Genomic DNA, 23,289 nt, shown 5'->3' on the forward strand with positions numbered 1-23,289 from the left:
CTAGGTAGGGTAGGTAAGTTGGTAGCACAATGAGGCACATTGTCTGATTGTGTGGGAGCCCCTTGCTCTCGCTGGGGTCTGGGGGCCAGCTAGTCCCCAGCTGGAGGGTCCCAGGGGGGCTAGCGGCGGTGAGAGCCTCCGAGGCGAAGGTATAGGGAATATCTCCTAATATTCCATGGACGACTGGTCGGTTCCACCGACTAGGTTGACTGGTCTGCTCCACCGACTATGTTGATCCGACTACCGTCCTCATAGCTATAAAGAGGCGACCTTCCCAGTCCATTGTATCAGATCAGATTAGATCAGATCTTCCAGCAGAGATCTTCCAGCTAGTAGCTCTGATACTTAGTCTTGTACACCCACTTGGTGCCGATTACCTTGCGTTTTGGTGGACGATCCACAAGGTCCCAAGTGTTGTTCTTCATTATGGAGCCATACTCCGACTGCATAGCCTCCATCCACCTATGATCACCCTGTGCCTCTTCAAGACACTTGGGTTCTTTAGCACGGATCACCTCTGTCATCAAAGCGTAGTGGACCAAGTGTTCCTCTGTACTACATTAGTATTGAAGGAAAATTTTGTTCGTCTCCAGTTTGCTGTGCACTTTCTATTCTTTGTTCAGATTCTGTTCCGCTGCGCCGTGTAATTTAACACCTCTCCCTCTTTCTCTGAGCAGATCTTGTCCTAGGTCTCCCTCCCCCCATGCTCTCCTCATTTGGGGGACTTACAGATGGGGAGGTTACCTTTCCAACACTTGCCGTAGCTTCCTCCTATACCAACATGGATCCCATCTCCTCAAAGGTGAGCAGCCTTGACCTTTCTGCAGTCGCAATGCACAAAGGTCGTGAAGCTCCTCAGCAACATCTTGAGCATGGGCAGAACTGGGTTCACCTTATGACCAACTGCTATGAGTTGATCCCTAAATACCTTCACTTTTGTGAGGTAGTCCTGCACAGTCACTCTCCTCCATCCTCATCGTGAACAGCTGGAGATCCTTTAGTCCTATGCTTCCTTCGAAGTATCCGCCAACTAAAAGTGTGTGGAGTCACTCTGTTTGTTGTTGATCTGATCATTGACAGTGCTTTGGCATCCTTCTCTTCCGACTCTTGTACCAGCTCTAGAACAGCTAGTTTTATCAGATCTTTTCTTTGGGATTTGGATCTTCTCCTGTCATTGCCTTCCATAACTTCCTTGCCATCAGGTTGCCTACAGCTTCACCTTCCAGACAAGGTAGTCATCCCCATCCAATTTGTCCGCTTCGGAATCAACACATATGTTACCATTGAACTGAAACAGATGTAACAACAAGTAACTCCACACTGAGGTATACCTATCTGACTTTTGGTCACCTTCCTTAAAATATTGATGGTGGTTGCTTGCTATAGCCAACACTCCCGCAGAGCAGAACATTGTGTAGAAAAGTAGCCCAGAAGCACATAGTGCTTAATTCAAATTTCACTCCTCTTTTTTGCACACAATTGAATGTAGATAGAGATAGATACAGATACAGTTAAAGTTATTGAACTATGCACAGTAGAAAGAAAGAAAGAAAGTCTATTCCCTCATGAAAGGATGAGTTTAGATTTCTGAAATCAGTCCTCCCCTGCTGTTGCATTGCAGAGAATATGCTCTGTTAGTTTCTTGCGGGAATTGAACATCATATGCTCAAAACCTCACATCTTGGGATCTAGTTCGGTTCTTAAATTTTGAACAATTGTCTCTGGCCGATTTCGTAAACCCTCCTTTATCAAAATGAGCCGCTTCCACATTACAATGTTACATAGCCTTGTAACTAAATACTTGTTTTACAAAAGTAATGTTTGAAAGCAATAGATGCAAAGCTTATATAGTTGAGAAATCAGTGTAATTTTGTTTTTTGAGGCCAAAAAATTGTCCTGTTCTTCTTTTGTGTTTTCTTTGGAGAGTTTTCTCGTAAGGTCTAGGCATCTTTTATTTGATGCTTTTTTTCCCCTATAACAGCAATAAAGAACCTTTTGCTGTCTCATCTTCATTGGGAGTTGCACTGAAAAGTTCCACACCATGAATTTTGGTAGGCTTAGTATAGACTAACTAGTCGATTTGGGCATTGCAGTTACAAATATCATTGCTTTACAGATTAATACCAAACAATGTGCATATCTTGGACTGCTTCTCTACATTAAAGTCCTGTCCAGGCCTTTCCTGTTACTTGTAGGTGGCGTATTCAAAGGAAAATGGCTTGCTTCTGGACAGGATTCTCTGGTTGGGTTGGTTTGTTTGCTCTAAATCTAGCCTTGGCTCCTTGTGCGTATAAGATTCGTTGTACAAGTTTTCCCACTTTTTGTATGGTTGGCATTAGAGACGTTGTCTTCCAATGCTCTTAAAAGTCTGCACTGAGGTTGTCTTCCAATGCTCTTAAAAGTCTCAACTAGAATGTTTTGGTGGTTAAAGAAGGCATATCTGTGGATGTAACTTCAGTCTAGTTGGGTATTGCAGCTGTATAAAAGTATGATCGGGAAGGATGGGTGGTGCAAGAACTATGATAAGAGGTCTCGGCAATGTACCATACACAATGGTAATTTAGTTTGCTTTCAATGAAGGGGAATGTGGATGCTTCTTCTTTGAGTATAAAATGTCTTCCTATTATGAATAGTGGTGCATGTGACTAGTCATGCATGAATGCATGTGTTTTGAGCACTGAAACATGCAATTACAAATCCAGCTTTTTTGTTTTGTCCAGTATTGAAGCAGTTATATCATGGAAAAAGGGATTTAAGCTTATATCACCATGTGATTGACTCTGAATTGTGAGGTTTCTGCGGGCAACAAATCGTATCACTCTGCTTTCAAATGCATTGGAATATGAACTTTGCTCTAGTTCTTTTACCAAGTATTCATCTTTGAGTTTAACATGTTATTATTTCTTATGAATAGTGGTGCATTGGCACTAGTCCAACCATGAATGCATGTGTTCTGAGCACCAAAACACGTAATTACAAATCCAGCTATTCGATTTGGTCGAGTATTGAGCAACTAAAGCATGGAAAAGGGATTTAGAGCTCATATCAATATGTGATTGATAGTGAATGGGTGCAACAGATCGTATCACTCTGCTTTCAAATGAACCATGAATATATGTGTTTTAAGCACCGAGATATGTAATTACAAATCCAGCTTTTTGATTTTGTCCAGCTAAAGCATGGAAAAAGGGATTTAGAGCTCATATCACTATGTGATTGATTGTGAATTTGAGGTTTTTGGGTGCTTCAAATCGCATCACTCTGATTTCAAATGCATTGGATCATGAACTTTGCTCCAGTTATTCGACCAAATATTAGAACATTTTCACCAGAAGATGAACCAGATTTGCCCCTTGATGCCGTTGCACACCTTTAGGCTGTGCAATCCTTCAGGTTTTATGTAGAACACTTTTAATGCAGATGAAGAAAATGTATGTTCATTATACAGTTTGGAAGGGAAGAGTAATTTTAATATGGATTTTTGCAGTCACAATAGGCTCATATGGGTTTTTGTGTGGGGGAATTTGTAAGAGGCTTTAGTAGGGGAATCCTGACGGGAGGGACGAGGGGGTTTGCTAGGAGACCTATAAGGAAATGGCCTAGAGGATTTTCGAGGAGAACTCTAAGCAGATTGCTGAGGAGATGTAGGAATAGATCACTAGGAGCAAGGGATTGTGCTCAGACGATTGCATGGTGCTGGAGGAATAAGCCTCGACCCATATTGCTATTATATCAAGGGCTAACATGATTGGTTTGTGCACTGCTATGTTTTCAGTTATTCTTGTAGAAATTGAAGTGTAAGTTTGACTGAAAAAGTGCCTTGTATAAGCTTTTTGTTTAGCCCCTCTATTTTACACACGCACACACTTCTTTTTGGGGTGAAAAAACAGTTTATCATTCAAAATAATTTACATTCATTGTTGCCTCAGAGTGGAGCAACTACTACTTAAAACTAACACCAGTAAAACACTTCCAGCTGGGCCAGTAAAACCGACTCGCTCATAAAAGACAGCAACTATACCTTCATAAGCTCTCCCTCACTCCCTCTCTCTGTAGATGCACTAGGGCCCAGGACAAAACGTCGGGCTGGACCCCCCCGAAGGTTTTTATTCATGAGAGAGAATCTGTTACAAAAGTTCAGCGTAGAGCTGTCTAGTAACCTCTTTTTTCAAAACGTGAAAAATCCCCTTTATTACAAGAGCTTCAAGCTCATTTCAAATTGGCAACATGCCACTTGTCTAAAATCTAGACTAAGTCCTATTACATGCCACTAAGGGCCATTCTGGAGTCTTCAAAGCACTTGGTCACACGAACCGCCTCCTAGATGCTTGTCAGGCTCCCGTTACGCTTAGGAAAAATAATTCTTCCTAGTACCTGCAACAATTAATTAAAGTGCACCACCATGGCACCCATTAATTGTTAGCGCTTTGCATGCAAATAACACACTGTGGACTAATTCTAGTCACGGTGGGCGTCCCCACTGAACACATGTGCACATCTAATATATATATATATATATATATATGTATATTTATTCTCTGGTTGACCGGAGTCAACACTCTTGATTATAATTAAGAAGCTTTGACCAAGGGTCGAGGCGCCTTAATTATAGCCAAGTCTCTCCAACCGAAGTTGGCACATCTTGGTTAACCGGGGTTAACCCTCTTGGCGCATGCCAAGTCTTGTTGACCGAAGTCAACACTCTCTGACCGTAGTCAGCTCTCTGTAGTTCTCTGGTTAACCGCAGTTAACCCTCTTGGTAATAAACCAAGTCTCCTTGACCGAAGTCAGGTTTACTTGACTAGAGTCAAGTATCTTTGACCGTAGTCAATCCTTTGACCATTAAAATAACTCTTTGACCATAATTAACACATATAAAACTCTTTAATTATGATCAAATAAATGGTCAACTGTACTTTGACTTAGGATATTTACATTGTGGTGACATCCCCTCGGCTTCTATTCAGTTGACCTCAACTGAAAAGCTTCCTTGTAAACATCCAAAAGCTGTGGATGATCGGATAACATGTCTTCGTCCATCCACTTGGCATCTAATGCCGTATAATTTTTGAATTTTTCAAGATACCTGTAAAACTCCTTACCCTGAGGGCCTTTACGTACAGTATGGTACACAATTTGCTCTGGCTGAAGGACTTCCTCCAGCTCATCCACTTCTGGTGGATCCTCTGATACTGGTTCTGTAGGCTCTGGTCCTTGGAATTTCTTTAGAAGACTCACATGGAATGCATTGTGAATCCTCCAATGCTCTGGCAATGCTAATCTGTATGCAACCTCATTTATTCTTTCTGTAACCCTGAAAGGGCCATAGTATCTGGGAGATAACTTTGCATACACTTTCTGTTTGCCTTTAAACTTGCGGAGCCTAGCTTTTTCAAACCTCAAAAGTACCCAGTCCCCTTCCTTGAGATCTAACTGTCTCCTATGCTTATCTGCAGCTCTTTTATGTTTCTCTTGAGACCTTTCAATTGCTGTCCGGACTTGGCTGTAAGCTGTCTGGAGGTCTCTCACAAACTGATCAGCTGCAAATATTTCATCTTTGGTCCTCAATATAGGTGGCAAAATCACCTTCCCATATATGACCTCAAAAGGGGCTTTCCCTGTAGAGCTATGTACTGTATTATTGTAAGCAAACTCTACTAACGGTAGGTACTTTTCCCAGTCTGAACTTTGGTCACCCACGTAGCATTTCAGCATATCCAAAACTGTAGAATTTGCTACTTCACTTTGACCATCTGTCTGGGGATGGAAAGAAGAAGAAAAATTCAAATTCGTCCCCATGTTATCAAATAAAGCTCTCCAGAATAGACTGGTCATTCTGGGGTCTTGATCACTAACAATGGACTTAGGCATACCATGATGTTTAAAAATTTGTGCCATGAAAAGTTTAGCCATATGATCTGCCTTTATGGTTTTGCGAAGCGGAATGAAATGAGCTTGCTTGCTGAATCTATCAATGATAGTCCAAATCCCATCATTCCCTGACTTTGATCTTGGCAAATCAAAAATAAAGTCCATTGTAATACTTTCCCATGGTGCCTGAGGCGCACGGGAAGAGGCATAAGTAGGCCAGGTGCCTTCCGTCTATCATACTTCACTTTCTGACACGTAAGGCATTCAGTAACAAACTGATGTATATCTTTCCGTATCCCTGGCCAAAAGAAATACCTCTCTAGTGCTAGAGTTGTTGCTGTAATTCCTCTATGTCCAGCATAGGGAGGTGCATGATATTCCTCCAAAATCTTTTTCCTCATCTCCTGGGTGATGCATAGGCAATCATCTTTCATTAAATACCCATCTTTCAGGGTATAGTGACTGGTGGATTGCCCCTCTTGCATTTGCTGTAAAATTTCACCAAAATCTGAATCATGAGCATATTGCTCCCTCATGCCTTCCAGGTCCTGGTGATAAGCAATAGTCACGTTATTGACATGGGGTCTCCGGGATAAGGCATCTGCCACTCTGTTCCGAATTCTTGGGGTATGGACAATCTGAAAATGATACATTGACAGCATGTTTGCCCATTTCATATGCTTCTCGGAAAGCTTGGTCTGAGTCAAAAAGTACCTCAGACTTTGGTGATCTGTCTTAACAGTAAAATCTGCACCCAAAAGATAGTGCTTCCATGTATGGATGGCATGAATTACAGCCAATAACTCTTTCTCATAGATTCCTAGATATCTTTCTGCATCCCGAAGTCTCCTGCTTTCATAGGCTACTACATGGCCATTCTGATGCAATGCAGCCCCAACACATTCTCCACAAGCATCGCAATCAACATCGAAAGATTGATAAAGATCCGGGACTACAAGAATAGGCTCTGTAGTCAACTTCTCCTTGAGTGTATTGAATGCTTTCTTCTGTGATACTCCCCATGTGAAGGCTGCATTTTTCTTAGTAAGGTCATGTAATGGAACTGCGATATCAACAAAATGTCTGATAAACCTTCTGTAGTAAGAACACAGGCCTAGGAAACTTCGAACTTCATGCACAGTTTTCAGCTCTGGCCATTCCTGAATGGCACGGATCTTCGCTGGATCCATTTGTATCCCATTCTTGGATATTATATGCCCCAGATAGTGGATTTCTTCCAAGAAGAATTCACTTTTCTTGCTGTTTGCGTAGAGCTGATGATTTCTCAGCTCTTGAAACACTATAGCAAGATGTTCTTTGTGCTCTTCTTCTGTCTTAGAAAAGACTAAGATATCATCAAAGAAAGTACCCGTAAAATGCCTGTACTTTCGGAAGATGCGATCCATCATTCTATTGAATGTGGCTGGAGCAATTGTCAACCCAAAAGGCATCACTAAGTATTCATACAACCCGAATGTAGTGCCGAATGCTGTCTTGTGTACATCCTGAGGCTGTATCCTCACTTGGTGATAGCCACTCTTTAAGTCTATCCTGCTGAAAACTGAAGCTCCATTTAACTGATCCAGGACATCATCAATGGGCGGAATAGGGAATCTATTCTTGATGGTCATTTTGTTCAATGCGCGATAATCGACGCACATACGGAATGAACCATCTTTCTTCTGTACTAACAGTACAGGGGAACAAAAAGGAGACGAGCTGGGCTGAATCAACCCTTTGGACAGCAAATCCTGTACCTGAGCCATAATCTCCTCTCTCTGAGTCGCACTGACTCTATAAGGTGGTCTGTTTGGTGGCTCACTACCAGGCATTAACTCTATCTGATGATCTTTTGGTCTCTTTGGAGGTAACTCCCCTGGCAAAGTATCAGAAAAGCAATCTTTAAAGTTTATAAGAAACTGAAACTTATCTTTGTCCGCATCATTCATTTCAGCATGCATTTCATTCTCTTTTTCTTTTACAAAAACCATGTACGCAGAAATTGCAGACTTTATTGCTTTACCACATGTAACATCAGATACAATGGGGATAGTGTCCCCTTTATTCCTGGCAATTAAACGCTGATTTTTCCCTCTATGCACAAACTCCAGCACTCTTTCAGGAAGAGTCAACTTCACTGCCTTGCGATGAAACCAAGGCATTCCCAAGACTACATCATAATGTTTCAGTGGAGAAATGAAGAAGTCTTCCTGATCCACATAACTCTGAACATGAAGATGGAGCTTCCCTATCAAGGGAGTAACTGGCACAGGATTCCCACAGAACATCTGATCGGCATCCAAAGCCCTGCCTAACTCCTCCGTCTTTATTCCCAGCCTCAGGGCTAGATCCTGTGATATGAAATTATCAGTAGCCCCTGGATCAAATAAAATTAGCGCTTGCTGGTCTCTAACTTTGCCCCATGATAGCAGCAATTCTCGTTCTTCTGGGTTCGAAACATGACCCAGGAATTCCCCCTGCCATTGGCATTTGCGGTCCTCGTGGCTTCTCTGCCTCTTTTCCCTTCGAAGTTGAAGGCTTTTTTGGGCACTGGGCAGCCACATGCCCCTCTTTGCCGCAGCTGAAGCATTTCCCATCTCTACGGAATTCCGCTATCTGTTCAGGGGTGAATAGAGATTTGCCCTTATAAGTTCTTGAAAACTGAGTACCCCTCGGCTTCTGAGGCTGAAACCCTTTCTTTTCAGCCTTGGGGTACTCTTTTTTTTCTGATTTTGAAAAATCAGTTTTCTTTTTATCAGCATGTCCTGCATGCAAGGATGGCACTGTAGATGGATCTTGTAGCGGCACAAGACTGGCTACTGAAGCTGAATGCATAAGGTCTTGAATATTCTTTGCCCCCAAAGCATTCACTATTGCCTGAATTCTTGGAGTGAGACCTGCTCTGTACTTGTAGAGAAGGGGGAAGGGGCAGATTTGGAGATGGGGAGAGAATAGCAAAAGGAAGGGAGGAGAAGAGAGGAGAAGGGGAAGGAGAAAGGAAGAGAGAGAAGGCTGAGGGAATAGAGAGAGGGAGAGAGAGAGAGTGTGAGCGTAGGCAGCAGGTAGCAGGAGGGAGAGTAGATAGGATTAGATGTCACATCAAAAAAGTGCCTTACAATCCTTTTGGGTTGACTTATATAGTCCCCCACAGTTCCCACATTTCCCCTACTATTCTCCCATCTATTTCCCCCTTAAAATCCTTCTTTTTCCCACCTTCATTACAACCATCCCTTCCCAAAGAATTTTGCCCTCAAAATTTCCAAGAGGTTGCCTTGGATGAGAAGGATACAACAGAAACTGATTAGCTCTGTAGGAGATAGGGGTAGTCCTGCACAATGCTCTCAGGTTGCCAAGAATTCTCATCTTCCGTTAAACCTTTCCATTTGATGAGGTATTCTGTGTAGGCTTTGTTCCTGAGTACAACTGAAGCCCTTGATTTGCTCCGGCACATAGATTATGTGGCCCTCTTCATCCATAGGAGGCAGCTCAGGAAGAACCTGAACATGCTGTCCGACATGTGGTTTCAGCAAGGATACATGGAAAACATTATGGATCTTGGAGGTACTGGGTAGTTCCAACTGATATGCTACCTGCCCAACTTTGCGGATGATTTTGTAGGGGCCATAATACCTGTGGGCAAGCTTTGTGTTGGTATTACCTTTCAGCGAGGAATATCGATTCTTATGGAGACGTAAATGCACATAATCTCCTTCTTCAAAAGATAAGTACCTCCTTTGTTCATCCGCATACTTCTTCTGCTTGGCTTGGGCATCCTGCATATTCCTCTTAGCCAACTGCAGAAGGGCATTCATACTCTCCAAATCATTCCTTGCTTGCTGATTTTTCACAGCCAAGTCTGCAACCCTGGAAGGCATTCCCACTTTGCATCCATACATAGCCTCGAATGGACTCATGCCAATAGAGAGGTGTTTGGTGCTGTTGTAGCAAAATTCAGCCAATGCTAACCATTTGTCCCAAGACTTCTGCGTGTCATGACAGTAATTCCTTAGATACTCCTCCAACCACTTGTTCACCCTCTCTGATTGTCCATCCGTCTGTGGATGATAAGCAGTACTAGGCGCAAGGGAAGTACCAACTGCAGTGAATAACTCCTGCCAAAAGTGACCCATAAATTTAGCATCCCTGTCACTGACAATCTCCTGAGGAAAACCATGGTGCTTGAACACATACTCAATGAATTGCCAGGCAACCTGTGAAGCGGAGTACCGAGTCCTAGTCGGTATGAAATGGGCCTGCTTAGTAATCCTGTCAACCACCACAAATATGCTATCCCAACCCTTATCTGTAGAAGGCAAGCCTGTAATGAAGTCCATGGCAATGTGAGTCCATTTGCCTTCAGGAATGGGTAGCGGTTGCAGAAGGCCTGCGGGTAACCGGCTGTCCACTTTATTTTGTTGGCAGGGCAAACATTCACTGACAAACTTAACCACATCTCGCCACAAACCATCCCAAATAAAGCTCTCCTTGACTTTTTCATATGTTTTTGTGATACCCGTATGCCCTGACATAGGGGATGAGTGCATTTCCTGTAATACCATCAACCTGTACTTGGAGTCTGGCACAAGATAAATTCTGTCCCTGCACCATAACAGTCCGTTGCGGAGCTGAAATCGAACATGTCCTTGGCTGGACGGACTCTGTAACTCCACAAAAATAGGAGCTGCATCAGAATTTTGCATGTATTCCTCCTGAATCCCAAGTATCCACTCCTGATGAAGCGTGGAAATGGCAGACAGTTTGCATGACCACATTCTGGACAAGGCATCAGCAACCACATTCTCTTTCCCCTTTCTATATTCAATGTCAAAATCATAGGACTGAACTGCAGCCAGCCATCTCTTCTGCTTCATGGATAAATTAGGCTGCGTTAAGAAGTACTTGAGTGTCCTGTGATCCGTTTTGACCTTAATCTTGCTACCGTACAGGTAGTGGTGCCATTTTGCAAAAGCATGCAAGATTGCCAGCATCTTTTGATCATAAACATGATAATTCATTTCTCTGGCATTAAACTTCCTACTCTCAAAAGCAATCACACCATGCTCTTGTTTTAGGACAGCCCCTAAACCTTTGCCACTGGCATCCGTCTCAATAATGAAAGACCGTGAGAAATCAGGGCACACCAATACAGGTGCATTGCTAAGGGCATCCTTGAGGTTATCAAAGCTGAGTTGTGCTGCTTCTGACCATTGGAAGGCATCCTTTTTCAGCAAATCAGTGAGAGGGGCAGCCCTTTTGGCGAAGTGCCTAATGAATCTCTTGTAAAAAGAAGCAAGACCCAAGAAACCTCTGAGCTGCGTGGTATTTTGTGGCTGCGGCCACTCCTTAATGCATTTCACCTTAGCTGGGTCTACCCTGATTCCGTGCCTGCTTACAACATGACCAAGATATTCAACCTCCTCTGCCATAAATGTGCACTTGCTGGCCTTGGCATAAAGCTGATGCATCCTCAAGATTTCTAGCACTTGTCGGACATGGTCAATGTGTTCCTGTGCATCCTTACTATAAATGAGAATGTCATCGAAAAATACCAGCACACATTTGAAAAGAAGGTGGTGTAAGATCTTGTTCATGAGTGCCTGGAAGGTGGCTGGTGCATTAGTCAAACCAAAAGGCATCACCTTGAACTCATATAATCCTCTTTCTGTACGAAAGGCAGTCTTATGCTCATCACCCTCTTTCATCCTGATCTGATGGTAACCTGACCTCAAATCAATCTTCGTGAAATACTGAGCATCCTTGAGTTCATCCAGCAGGTCATCAATCCTGGGAATAGGAAACCTGTTCTTAATGGTGGTCTTATTCAATTCTCTGTAATCAATGCACATACGAAAAGAGCCATCCTTCTTTTTCACCAGGAGTACTGGAGATGCAAATGGCGAGGTGCTATGAGCAATGAAGTTTTTCTCAAGCAAATCTCGCACCTGTGTTGCCACTTCTTCCCGTTCAACCTTAGAGAGTCGGTACGGGGCCTTGTTTATTGGTTTACTACCATGTTCCAGGACTATGGCATGATCAACATCTCTTTTTGGGGGCAACTGAGATGGCATATCAGCAAACACATCCCCAAATTCTAAGAGCAATTTCTGCATTTCACAATTATCCACATGGGGAATACCACCCTCCTGAGGTACAGAGACATTCAATGCATAAATGACACTTTCGTTCTTGAGCTCCCTAGCTAGCTGCCTTGCTGAAATGACCTGCAATTTCTGATTCACAATGCCCTGCAATGTAACAGTTCTACCCTTGTGGCAAAACTCAAGAGATAAAGCATTCAAATCTATACTGATTTTCCCCAGGGATTTCAGCCAATCACAACCCAGGACAGCATCTATGGGTCCCATATCCAATGCCAAAAGATCACCTCAAACTCATAATGATCAGAAAACTTGATCCTGGCATCCTGGCAACAATGTCTGCTGATCATGTGCTGTCCATTCGCGATCTCCACTTTCAGACCATGGTCTATCTCTGTAGCAACTAATCCCAATCTTTGCAATGTTCTACAATTAATGAAACTGTGAGTGCTACTACTGTCTACCAATACATGGACAGATCTGCCATTAATCATTCCCTTCAACCTGATTGTGTCAGCACTTTTGGCCCCCATCAAGGCATGTAGTGAGATGGTATACAGTGTAGACTGGGCATCCCAATAAATCTGGTCATCATCCACAGGAACATTACCATTAGCATCACCTCTGACAGGAAAAGGCATTGTAGGTTGATGCTCCAACACAGAGAGTGTTGGCTTACGGCCTTTCCTGCTACATGTAGGCTGAATATCAATCTCATGCATCACATTAGTGGTTTGCTCAATAGCCCCACCCGGATCAAAAGGAAAAACAGTCCCCTTTGTGGCATCTGTGTCAGGATACTCATCTACATCATGAACTCCTGTCGCTACATCAGCCACTTCATCATCATCAGATAATTCAATTATCATGCTGAGTTTGGCTGAGCTGACATTCTTCATTTTGCACACATCTCGGTGCTCAGGTGTCCATTTCTCTCCACACCTAAAGCATAAATTTGCCTTCTTCCTACTGTCCATTATGGCTCTGGAATGTTGTTTAACTTCTGATTTGCCAAAACCAGCGCTGGGTTTGACACCTGTCTTTGCATCCATGGGCCTGTATGGCTTTGCATATGGCATCTTACTTCCAGAAACCGTTGGATATCATGGGAAGGAAGCAGCTGCTGGTTTCTTATCAATCCAATCAGCAGAATTTGTCTTCCTGTCAGCATCATAAGCAGTACCATAGAAGCTATGTGACACATGCTTGTACTTGCCAGCATATTTTGGCTCAAACACCTCAGCAAGCTGGGCTGCTCGCTCAATGGTTAGAGGATTGTGAGCTCTCACATCAGCAGCTAGAGAGGGATCTAAGCCTTGTATAAAACGCAGCAACTTCCCTTTCTCAGAAATATCCTGTACAAACAAAGAAAGTCTCCAAAAACGCTGCAAGTACTCCTGGACCGTACTACCTGCTTGTGACAGTGCATAGAATTCAGCAAGGTACTGTTCAAGGATCAGGGCCGAGACGAAGGTCGTGACCATAAGCTCCCTGAACTGTTTCCAGGTGGTAGGCTTCTGAGGTGACTCTCGCATGTAACGCCACCATGTATGTGCATAATCCTGTAAATGCATGCCAGCAAAAATGATCCTCTCCTCATCATTCTTAGGGTAGAAGCGGAAATAATCTTCAAGCTTCGTGAGCCACTCCTCCAACTCATTGGGAGTGCGAGTGTCACCCTTAAACTTATGCACAGAGATTTTATCTTTCACATCTTTGGCTGCGTTATTCCTATAGTGACTACCAGCATACTCACACTTGAAGCTCACATACTGTGAAAAGGGCATCTCATTACGAACATCCTCAGGCAAAGCCCTATATGAACGTAAGGCATCTGAAAGCATATCATCCATGTTTGCATGCTGCCCACTTCCAGCATCATGCTGGTTAGGAGAACCACTCCCCTGATGCATAAAGTGCGTCTGACTGAAAGCATTACCTCCCTGATACGCAGGCTGAGTCTGACTGAATGTATTAACATGAGGTGTCATCGAAGCATGCAATCCTTGCTGAGTTTGCCTGCCATAAACATCTCGGTGGGTGGGTGGCATAGAAAAAGGTTGAGAAGAGGACTGGCCCCTCTCCCAACTGCCCTGAAACCCAACACCCAATCCAGGCATGCTCGCCGTTGGCAAAAATGTGCCAATGGGCCGGCCCAAAATGGACGGCTCAGCCAATGAAATATGCGAGCCAAATGGAGGCCTGGAATCAATAAGAGAAGTGCTCGGCGGCACGGGCAAGGCATCACCAAAATCAACATAATCCCCATGCTGGGGTGCATGCATAGAACCAACATCATAAGTGCGACGGCCATCAGCCATAAATCCCCTGTGTGGGTCAGGAAAATCACCCTGGCTATCCGACTGATCCCCGTGCTGGGGTGTGGGCTGCTTACCCTTATCGTGCATACTGATGGCGGTAGTGATCTGTTGCACAAGGTTCTTACCCATCTGGGTGATAGCTGTATCGTGCATAGCCATAGCAGTGGTGAGTTGCTGCCCCAACTGCTGACCCATCTGCTGAAAAGCCCCCTGAAGCATCGAGGCCAATGCATCTAGAAACTGTGTGTCGGTAGGCATAGCAGAAAATTGCTGTGAAGGAGATGCACCCTCTGGGACCGGCATCTGCTCCTGCTGAGCAACATCGTCACCGTGCTGAGATGACTCATCCGACCGGGGTGCACGTTTGGGTGCCATGACTGACACGAGGAAAATGTGCCAAGTGTCGAAGGCTCGATGTAGAGGCTTGAGAGGTGTCAGTAAAGAAGCTCAAATGCAGTCGTTGAAGAGGTTCGAAGAAAGCTCGGTGAAGAGGTTGGAAACGGGGCTCAAAATGAGCCACGAAGGTGGCTTAGAAAGGCCCAGAATAGGGCTGTAGGAGTACCCTAAAAGAGGGCTTTTTTTTTTTTTTGGTTTGTTTTTGAGCTTAGGACAACTAAGACACCTAGGGTAGTCTCAACTAAACCAAACTGACTAAACCCAACCTTATCCAATCACTAACCTAACTAGATTTAACCAGACCTAAACTAACCTAACCAACCAAACCCAAGTAGCTAACCAACCCAACCTAAACCCCAACTAGCTGAACCTTAGCAACTGCTAAGGTCTCCAGCAACGCAGCGCCGACGAAAGGCGACGTCAACGGCACGGGCGGAGAAGGCACGAGCGCGACGTGGGCGCCAAGATGGTGACGGGTTGTAGGCACGACGCCAGGATGGCGACGGGCTTTGGCGGCTAACGGGCTGAGGGCCTGAGTGACGGATGGGCAACAACGCCAGAGATGCAGGCTGACGGGCTAAGGGCTTGAGCGACGGATGGGCTGCAGATCGAGATCATTGGGTAAATCCGTGCATGGCAGGTTATGGCGGCTGACGAACTGAGGGCCTAAGCAAGGATGGGCTGCAGATCGAGACCGTTGGGTACACCCTTATAGCGCAGCTCTTGAACAGACGGGCTGCTCACAATCGATTTGTCTGGCAGTCACGTACTGTCTTGGGAACAAGAAGCCCTTTTTTTGAGCTCACGAAAACGTGTATTTTGATGTTGTTTTCGGGAGACCCAGTTGTAGAGTGGCTTGGCAAATGCTATCTCCTGCCACAGCTTGATGATTCTGAAGCCCTTGGTGATGCTGGCGTCCAACAATGTAGATAAGGGGTTGAAGGGGAAGCGAAGGTGCCAGAGATCGGAGCTCTGATACCAATGTAGAGAAGGGGGAAGGGGCAGATTTGGAGATGGGGAGAGAATAGCAAAAGGAAGGGAGGAGAAGAGAGGAGAAGGGGAAGGAGAAAGGAAGAGAGAGAAGGCTGAGGGAATAGAGAGAGGGAGAGAGAGAGAGTGTGAGCGTAGGCAGCAGGTAGCAGGAGGGAGAGTAGATAGGATTAGATGTCACATCAAAAAAGTGCCTTACAATCCTTTTGGGTTGACTTACATAGTCTCCCACAGTTCCCACATTTCCCCTACTATTCTCCCATCTATTTCCCCCTTAAAATCCTTCTTTTTCCCACCTTCATTACAGTACTTTCTCATTTGGGTGCCTTTGGAGATCTTTTTGAAAGGTGCAACCTGCAAATAAGCATCCCAAAACTTTTGGTTGTACACATCCACTGTATCTCGTGCATCCATATGCAAGCTGTCCCAATCTTGAAGAACATGGTCTCTGAACTGTTTAGGCATAAACTGCTGGTAGAAGGCTTTCTTGAAGTCCTTCCACTTCCTTGGGGCTGACCCATCTGTGGTCTGTGCACTCCACCATGCACTAGCTGTTGCTGTCAAGTGCAAACTGACCATTCTTAACTTGGAGGATTCTGAAAATTTTTCTGTACCAAAGGCAGCATCAAACTGTCTGATGAACTGCAATGCTTTGTCTGTATGACCATACTGTCCATTGTAGGTCATAAACTTGACAGATTTTCCTCCCTCTTTAAATTCCTTGGTCTCTTTGGAAGACTTTCTCTTCCTAGACTTCTTGTGTTTCCTTCTTTTCTTGGATGGTTTATCTGATAAGGAGGAAGAAGACACAGAAGTCGAACTCGAGGTAGATGGTGATGGACTAGGAGATCGGTGATGATGCCTCGATCTCTTTCTGCTATGGGACCGTCCCCTATGAGATCTTTTTTTCTCAGGTTGTACACGAGAGTGTGCCTTTGGCATTGGCACGTCATATACTGCATTAGGCATAGCTTCTGCTTGAAACAAATGCTGAGCCCTTGGATCCCTTTTGAGATTTTCCAGAGTTTACGAGTGCGTACCATCAGTTCAAATTCTTGTTGAGTTTGCGGCACACTTCTCTGTCTTGGATGTACATCCCTATCTTGTGAATCCCACTGGATATGTGATTGATCCATATTCTGAGATCTGCAAATTTCTCACACCGTATAGGTAACTGATGCACAACTACCTTTGCTTTGGAATTGCTTTTCCAACAGAAAAATACCTCAACAAAAGGTGTTTTGCATTCACAACTTGTGCCAGTAATTGGGCTATCAGTTCAAAGCATAAACCCACAAGATTGCTGAAGCATCAACAATTATATTGCCCTTTTCTGGCTGCTGCAGATGGCTTCAAAAGGCATCTGTTTTTCCCTCTTTTCACTGCTCAAAGGCATGCATACTCTTTTTCTGCAAATCTCTGATTTCTCTGCTTTTCTCTGCTTTTCTGCTGCTTTTCTGACAGTAGAAGTCTACTTTCTCTGTTTTCTCTGTTTTCTCTGCTTTTCTGCTGCTTTTCTGACAGTAAAAGTCTGACAGATAAGTGAAAATTGCTAGCAGAAACAGTCTCTGCAACTGTTCTTTTTTTTTTTTTTTTGAAAAGAACAGTAACCAGATCGAGTAACTGGCTAGTTACTCTAACCAAACTGACTGGTTCTGGTCTGGTTAGTCTGCAACTGGACTAACTAGACTGGTCACAGTCTGCTTACAGTGACCAGACTAGACTGGTTGGGTCAACTAACTGGACCTCTAACCAATCCAGTACCAAGGTTGAGTTAGATTAACCCCTGGTCAGCCATGTCAGCATCCATGTCACCTGTCAGAATGCCAGGTCATCTCACACGTGCATGCCACGTCATCCCTGCATGTGGGTCTGCCACATCAGCTGACACGTGTCAGAATGACACATCAGCACTGTTCTGTGCACTGCCACGTGTCTTTTTGCCACATCATCCCGCACATATGGTTGCCACATCAGCTGGACTTGCTGACTGCCACGTCATCTGTCTGTTAGGCCTGCCACGTCAGCGCCACGTGTCCTGCACCACGTCAGCTCTGCAAGCTTGCCCAAACCTTGGCAAGAAATTCCGTCGAGACCATTGCGCCTTAGAGACCAACGCGCGTCGCGGGCTTTTGCATCTCTGGAGAGGCGCTTGTCTTCCGTCAGCCAGCGAACCCGTGCGTGAAGGCGTCGCTATGCAAGGTGTTATGGCAGGACTTGCGCTATTCCACCCGAGGCAATAGATAGCAGTTGGCTTCGCTTCTCCTCAGTACTGGCTAATTAAGCGCACGGGTGTCCTACTACCGCAACCACAATCTCTTGATTGGAATTGATACCCGTCGATGATCTCCCGTAAGATTACATGAATTCCCGTCGATAGCCGAACTAAGGAAATCACTTCTGATTACTTTGCGCCACGAATTTGCTTTCTTGCGCTAACCTTCAGCCCTTACTTCATCCAACGACCCATATTGCCAAGCTCTTCCTTTCCTCAGACTTGGATTCGTGGTTTCTTTATTCTCTGGCGGGATCGTCACAGCCTGAAAAGACTGTGAGCCTTGGCTCTGATACCAATAAAAGCGACTCGCTCATAAAAGACAGCAACTATACCTTCATAAGCTCTCCCTCACTCCCTCTCTCTGTAGATGCACTAGGGCCCAGGACAAAACGTCGGGCTAGACCCCCCCGAAGGTTTTTATTCATGAGAGAGAATCTGTTACAAAAGTTCAGCGTAGAGCTATCTGGTAACCTCTTTTTTCAAAACCTAAAAATCCCCTTTATTACAAGAGCTTCAAGCTCATTTCAAATTGGCAACATGCCACTTGTCTAAAATCTAGACTAAGTCCTATTACATGCCACTAAGGGTCATTCTGGAGTCTTCAAAGCACTTGGTCACACGAACCGCCTCCTAGATGCTTCTCAGGCTCCCGTTACACTTAGGAAAAATAATTCTTCCTAGTACCTGCAACAATTAATTAAAGCGCACCACCATGGCACCCATTAATTGTTAGCGCTTTGCATGCAAATAACACACTGTGGACTAATTCTAGTTACGGTGGGCGTCCCCACTGAACACATGTGCACATCTAAACAAATATAAAAAAAAAATATATATATATATATTTATTCTCTGGTTGACCGGAGTCAACACTCTTGATTATAATTAAGAAGCTTTGACCAAGGGTCGAGGCGCCTTAATTATAGCCAAGTCTCTCCAACCGAAGTTGGCACATCTTGGTTAACCGGGGTTAACCCTCTTGGCGCATGCCAAGTCTTGTTGACCGAAGTCAACACTCTCTGACCGTAGTTAGCTCTCTAGTTCTCTGGTTAACCGCAGTTAACCCTCTTGGTAATAAACCAAGTCTCCTTGACCGAAGTCAGGTTTACTTGACTAGAGTCAAGTATCTTTGACCGTAGTCAATCCTTTGACCATTAAAATAACTCTTTGAGCATAATTAACACATATAAAACTCTTTAATTATGATCAAATAAATGGTCAACTGTACTTTGACTTAGGATATTTACATTGTGGTGACAGCCAGAGCAAGATCCCCAAGAGAGTATGCATCTTGGAGAGAAGAATGAAAGAAATGATAAACAGCATGCCCGTATAGTCGAATGCTATGGGCATGTTATAACGCCCACAAATGACACCAGCAGAATAGTCTCGTGTAGAGGCATATCTACCAAACAACCAAGATTGCGTGCCAAATGAAATCCTGGGAAAACAGGCATGAAAATAAGCACCAAGTTTGGGAAAAATAGCAGTAGGACAGGTCCATAGAAGATGGAGAACAGTCTCCCTCGGATGCATATAGGTAGGGCATGCCGAGAGAGCTATATACCTGGAAGCCAACAAAGAGCCCACTGGTAACGTCCCAACCAAACAGTGCCACAAGAAAACCCGCTACCTGAGGGGAAGTTCACTGTTCCAGATGCGTCTGAGAGAAACCTTCCACCAAGTAAGAGACTTGTGAAGATGCCAAAAATAATTCACATGCTCTTCGATCCATGGCTATGAAGCAATATATATTGTAGGCTCTCTTGGCAGAAAATATGCAAATGAGAAAGGAGAATAACCTAGAAATCCTCGATCAAACTTCAATCCTGCAAAGGATTGGAAGAGTAGTGAGAATGCGCCAAATAGGCCTGTGATGCAAACCCAAACAAAACTGTCTCCTAGCCCGAGAAAAGGAAAGTGTAAGGCCCTGATCATCCACCACATCTTCCGCTGTAGAAGTACCCAAATGATGCAAGAAATATGCCTTTCTAGGCTGAAAATGCACTAAAGGGGGAGTAAATACACGGCTCCATGGGTGCTCTGCAAACGAAGGGTGTTTCTAGGGTCCGAAGGATGTCTTGACCAATGCAAATGAGCCAAGAGCTGCTGCCCATCCTGCATGAAACAAGTAGAAAGGGGACAAGAATACGATCATGCGAATGCCCAAAGATAATATCTAATCAAATGGCCAAAGGCATTTGTACGAAGATAGCCAATGAGGCAAGAAAGCACAACTGTACATGTTTGGTGTTGCTCCAAGAAGGTGAGCAAAAGCGTGGCCTTGCGAGCTAACAGATGCGTGTGAATATCTAAAAGGTTCAATCCCCCATGGATCTTGGGTGAACAAACATAATTGTATTTGAGGAGACGAAGTGCCTTACGGTCAGTTTTAGTGCATCACTTGGACATAAACTCGTCAATCTCTCTCTCTCTCTCTAACACACACACACACACACACACACGTACACGTACACACGTGCACGCACACTCTGAAAATAAAAGGGTCATAGTTATACTGGTTTTGGATTAAAATTTTTCATAATTTGGATTCCCTTGAACTACATTATTTGATTAAACCCAATATCGATATACATGATTTTTCTTGTATTTTCCATGGCTCTCCTACTATTGCTCGTAATCTCATTGCATTCAAAATTGTCATGGGCTGCGGATGAAGACCTAGGTATGATCTATGCATTGCATAAGTTCAGACATTATTTGTTGGGTAATAAGGTAAAATTCCACATGGATCATCAGGCACTTATCTACTTGGTCAACAAACGGCAATTGACAAGAAGATTGGCCAAATGGATGCTCTTGTTGTAAGAATTTGACTACAGTGTTGTTCATCGACCTGGAAATCAGCATGCCATTGCTGATTATTTGAGCAGGTTGACATCAGGGTAAGCTCCAACAGGTATACCTGATGAACTACCTGATGCAGGAATTTTCATGGTAAGAATTACACATAGCTTGACATATCGAAGAGGATTAGAACTTTGCACACCCAATTGAAGAGCCTTCATGTCAGCATGCTCTAGGCATCAAGTTTCAACATAGAGGTTGATGGCAATTGTAGCTTTGAGGTGGTATGTAATACATCTATGTCATTGAAAATTTTGATTCACATGTATATTTAATCATGATAAACCCTGCATGCTCGTCCAAATGGTCAGAAGTGTATGAATGGTATCTGTTCAAATAATGGCCAAAGTGTGAGAAGGGTTGGGCAGCTTGAGCAATTCTAGGTAGAAAAATCTAAAAAAATCAATATTTCAAAAGAGAGTTTGATTGAGTATGCTTGTGCTTTCTAAGTTAGGAATGTAATTTTTCCTCTTTGTAGGAAGCGATACGTAAGTGTAAAGGGTCCTTTTAGCTTTTTATATTATAAGAGAGAGAGAGAGAGAGATTTTATTCCTGTTTTTTGGCAGATTTGTTTCTTGACTTGCTTGTTTATTTTTGCTTAGTCACCTTCTTCGTTTCTTCTTTATTTCTTGTTTTCTTTCTCTTTTGTTTATTTGACGTATTTTAGTAAGCACTGCGTTTGCCCAAGAGGCTCCGCGGGTCTTTAGAAACCCAGTATAGCTGCTTATGCCTGGGCACTGATGAGGACATAAGTGTTGCTTTGCTTGCTAAGTATGTCTTCCTTTTTTTTTTCACAAAAGTTTTTGTTACCTTTTTTTTCTTCTCTTTCGTTTTCTCTTTTATTTTCTGTGTAGATTTTTAGAATTTAGAACAACAAAAAATCTAAATTTGTATGATTGGACATATTCTAGTCTTACAAAGGTATATTATTTCTTCCAGTGTGTATAAAAGAATGTAAAGCTAGCTTCTAAATTAACAGTCCCTCATGGATTTGGTGGTTGCAGAACGGCCTCGATTTTGCCGCATTGAGCCCGAGGTTTTTGAAGATTTATATGGTATCCCAGAGCACAAACTGGACAAAGAAGCTTGCAGGTAGCATCCTGACTATTTTTCTGACAATCAAAGGAATAGTACAAAATTGTTTCTTGCTCCCTTGTTCTTGAGGTGATTTCGTGAACTAAAGGTTCTATCTCATTTATGTTATTTGTCTCTAGCATGTGCCGAGATTCTATCACAGATGTGTATGGCTGCAAGTCAAAGGAGCTGAAAAATTTTGAGCGGCTGATCGCAAACTTGAAGAAGGAGGTCAATGCTACACGCTGAGTTAGTTTTCCAAATAACATTGATGCCAGTTGCCCATCATAGTCGGTTCTGTACTGGCTGTGCTACAAGATTGCAGCCTTGCTTCATAGTCCTAGTCCTGGTGTTAACCAGGTTACCCAATTTTGTGCATATTGAAAGGAATATCCTTGGGGCTGTACAAAACTGCACAACGTTTGTAGCTTGCTTGTGAAGGACGCCAACATATTCATCACAGAAAATGGTTAGAATGATGATTTTTTATTTAAAAGTTAGGCTTAGAGTCAGATCGAGCCTTAGGGAAGGACAACAGCATGTGTAGGGCACATTGTCTTACAATCTGACCAATCTCCATATATCCTCTCGAAGAGAATGCAGGCAGATACAATGAAATTTAACTATCACCCTTTGAAGCGGTAGTTACTGCTAGATCTTAATCAGCAAGTTCTCATACAATCGTTTCAAATGATTCAATAATGTACTGTCTCAAAATCTGGTCTTATTTGGATGCAATGCTGTTGATATGCAGCATTGCTTATTTCCTAAGCAATTGCATGATTTGCTTGAAAAACAAGATGGTGTGTATTAAGCAGGGACTTCGATTATTTTTTGGGGTAACTTGAGTGAATTTTTTGGGTTTTTATGGTGCCAGCGGTATCCTAAGTTGTAGTCGAGTGTAGTGATTCGTTTTATCTCATTATTAAATATTGATGATTTTCTAATGAGCGTTCTTAACGTTCCTGTCCTTTCTCAGGGAAACTTCAGTTTATTTATGCTTGATTCTCAATAAGAGCTGCACTTCAAACAAATGCTGTACAAAAAAACCTAATTAATTTTTTTAGATAATGGTGGATTGGGAAATTTCAGTCTGTTTAGCTTCTATGGTCCTCAGTGAATGGTGACAATGGGCCTTTGTACCTCTATTTATAGGTGAGGGGCTGATGTCCCCCCCACTCCATGTAGGCCGACCCAGGGTTGGATCTGGCTGGCTGACCAGCTGCTGACCTGCCCTGGCCCAACAACCTGCAATCCTGCTTGCCGACTTGTCCAGCCCTATATAAGGCCTTTGATTTGGCCTTGCAACGGCCTTGTTATGCCACATCTGCTGGCCATGTATGGCTGCCGATGTGGCTCTAGCCCTCATGGCTGCCCATTTACCAGCCTCCAT

The 23,289-nt window shown here is 43.6% G+C and overlaps 1 protein-coding gene across 2 annotated transcripts in view; it reads left to right on the forward strand.

The window, feature by feature from the left end:
- Positions 1-22,729, forward strand: part of LOC147897823 (zinc/iron-chelating domain protein) — a 35,875-nt gene extending 13,146 nt beyond the window's left edge. The window contains exons 2-4 of one of the 2 annotated variants that reach the window (XM_087380718.1): positions 2,477-2,555; positions 21,827-21,914; positions 22,037-22,729. In XM_087380718.1, the coding sequence (XP_087236844.1) occupies positions 2,477-2,555; positions 21,827-21,914; positions 22,037-22,145 (276 nt within the window). In that variant the 3' untranslated portion in view covers positions 22,146-22,729. The remainder of the gene's footprint in view (positions 1-2,476; positions 2,556-21,826; positions 21,915-22,036) is intronic. The other variant, XM_087380719.1, reaches the window with a different exon arrangement.
- The last annotated feature ends 560 nt before the right edge of the window (positions 22,730-23,289 follow it).

This window comes from Dipteris shenzhenensis, chromosome 10 (assembly GCF_047967505.1).
Source record: "Dipteris shenzhenensis isolate YYH24624 ecotype China chromosome 10, Dip_SZ_1.0, whole genome shotgun sequence".
Classification (NCBI taxonomy): domain Eukaryota; kingdom Viridiplantae; phylum Streptophyta; class Polypodiopsida; order Gleicheniales; family Dipteridaceae; genus Dipteris; species Dipteris shenzhenensis.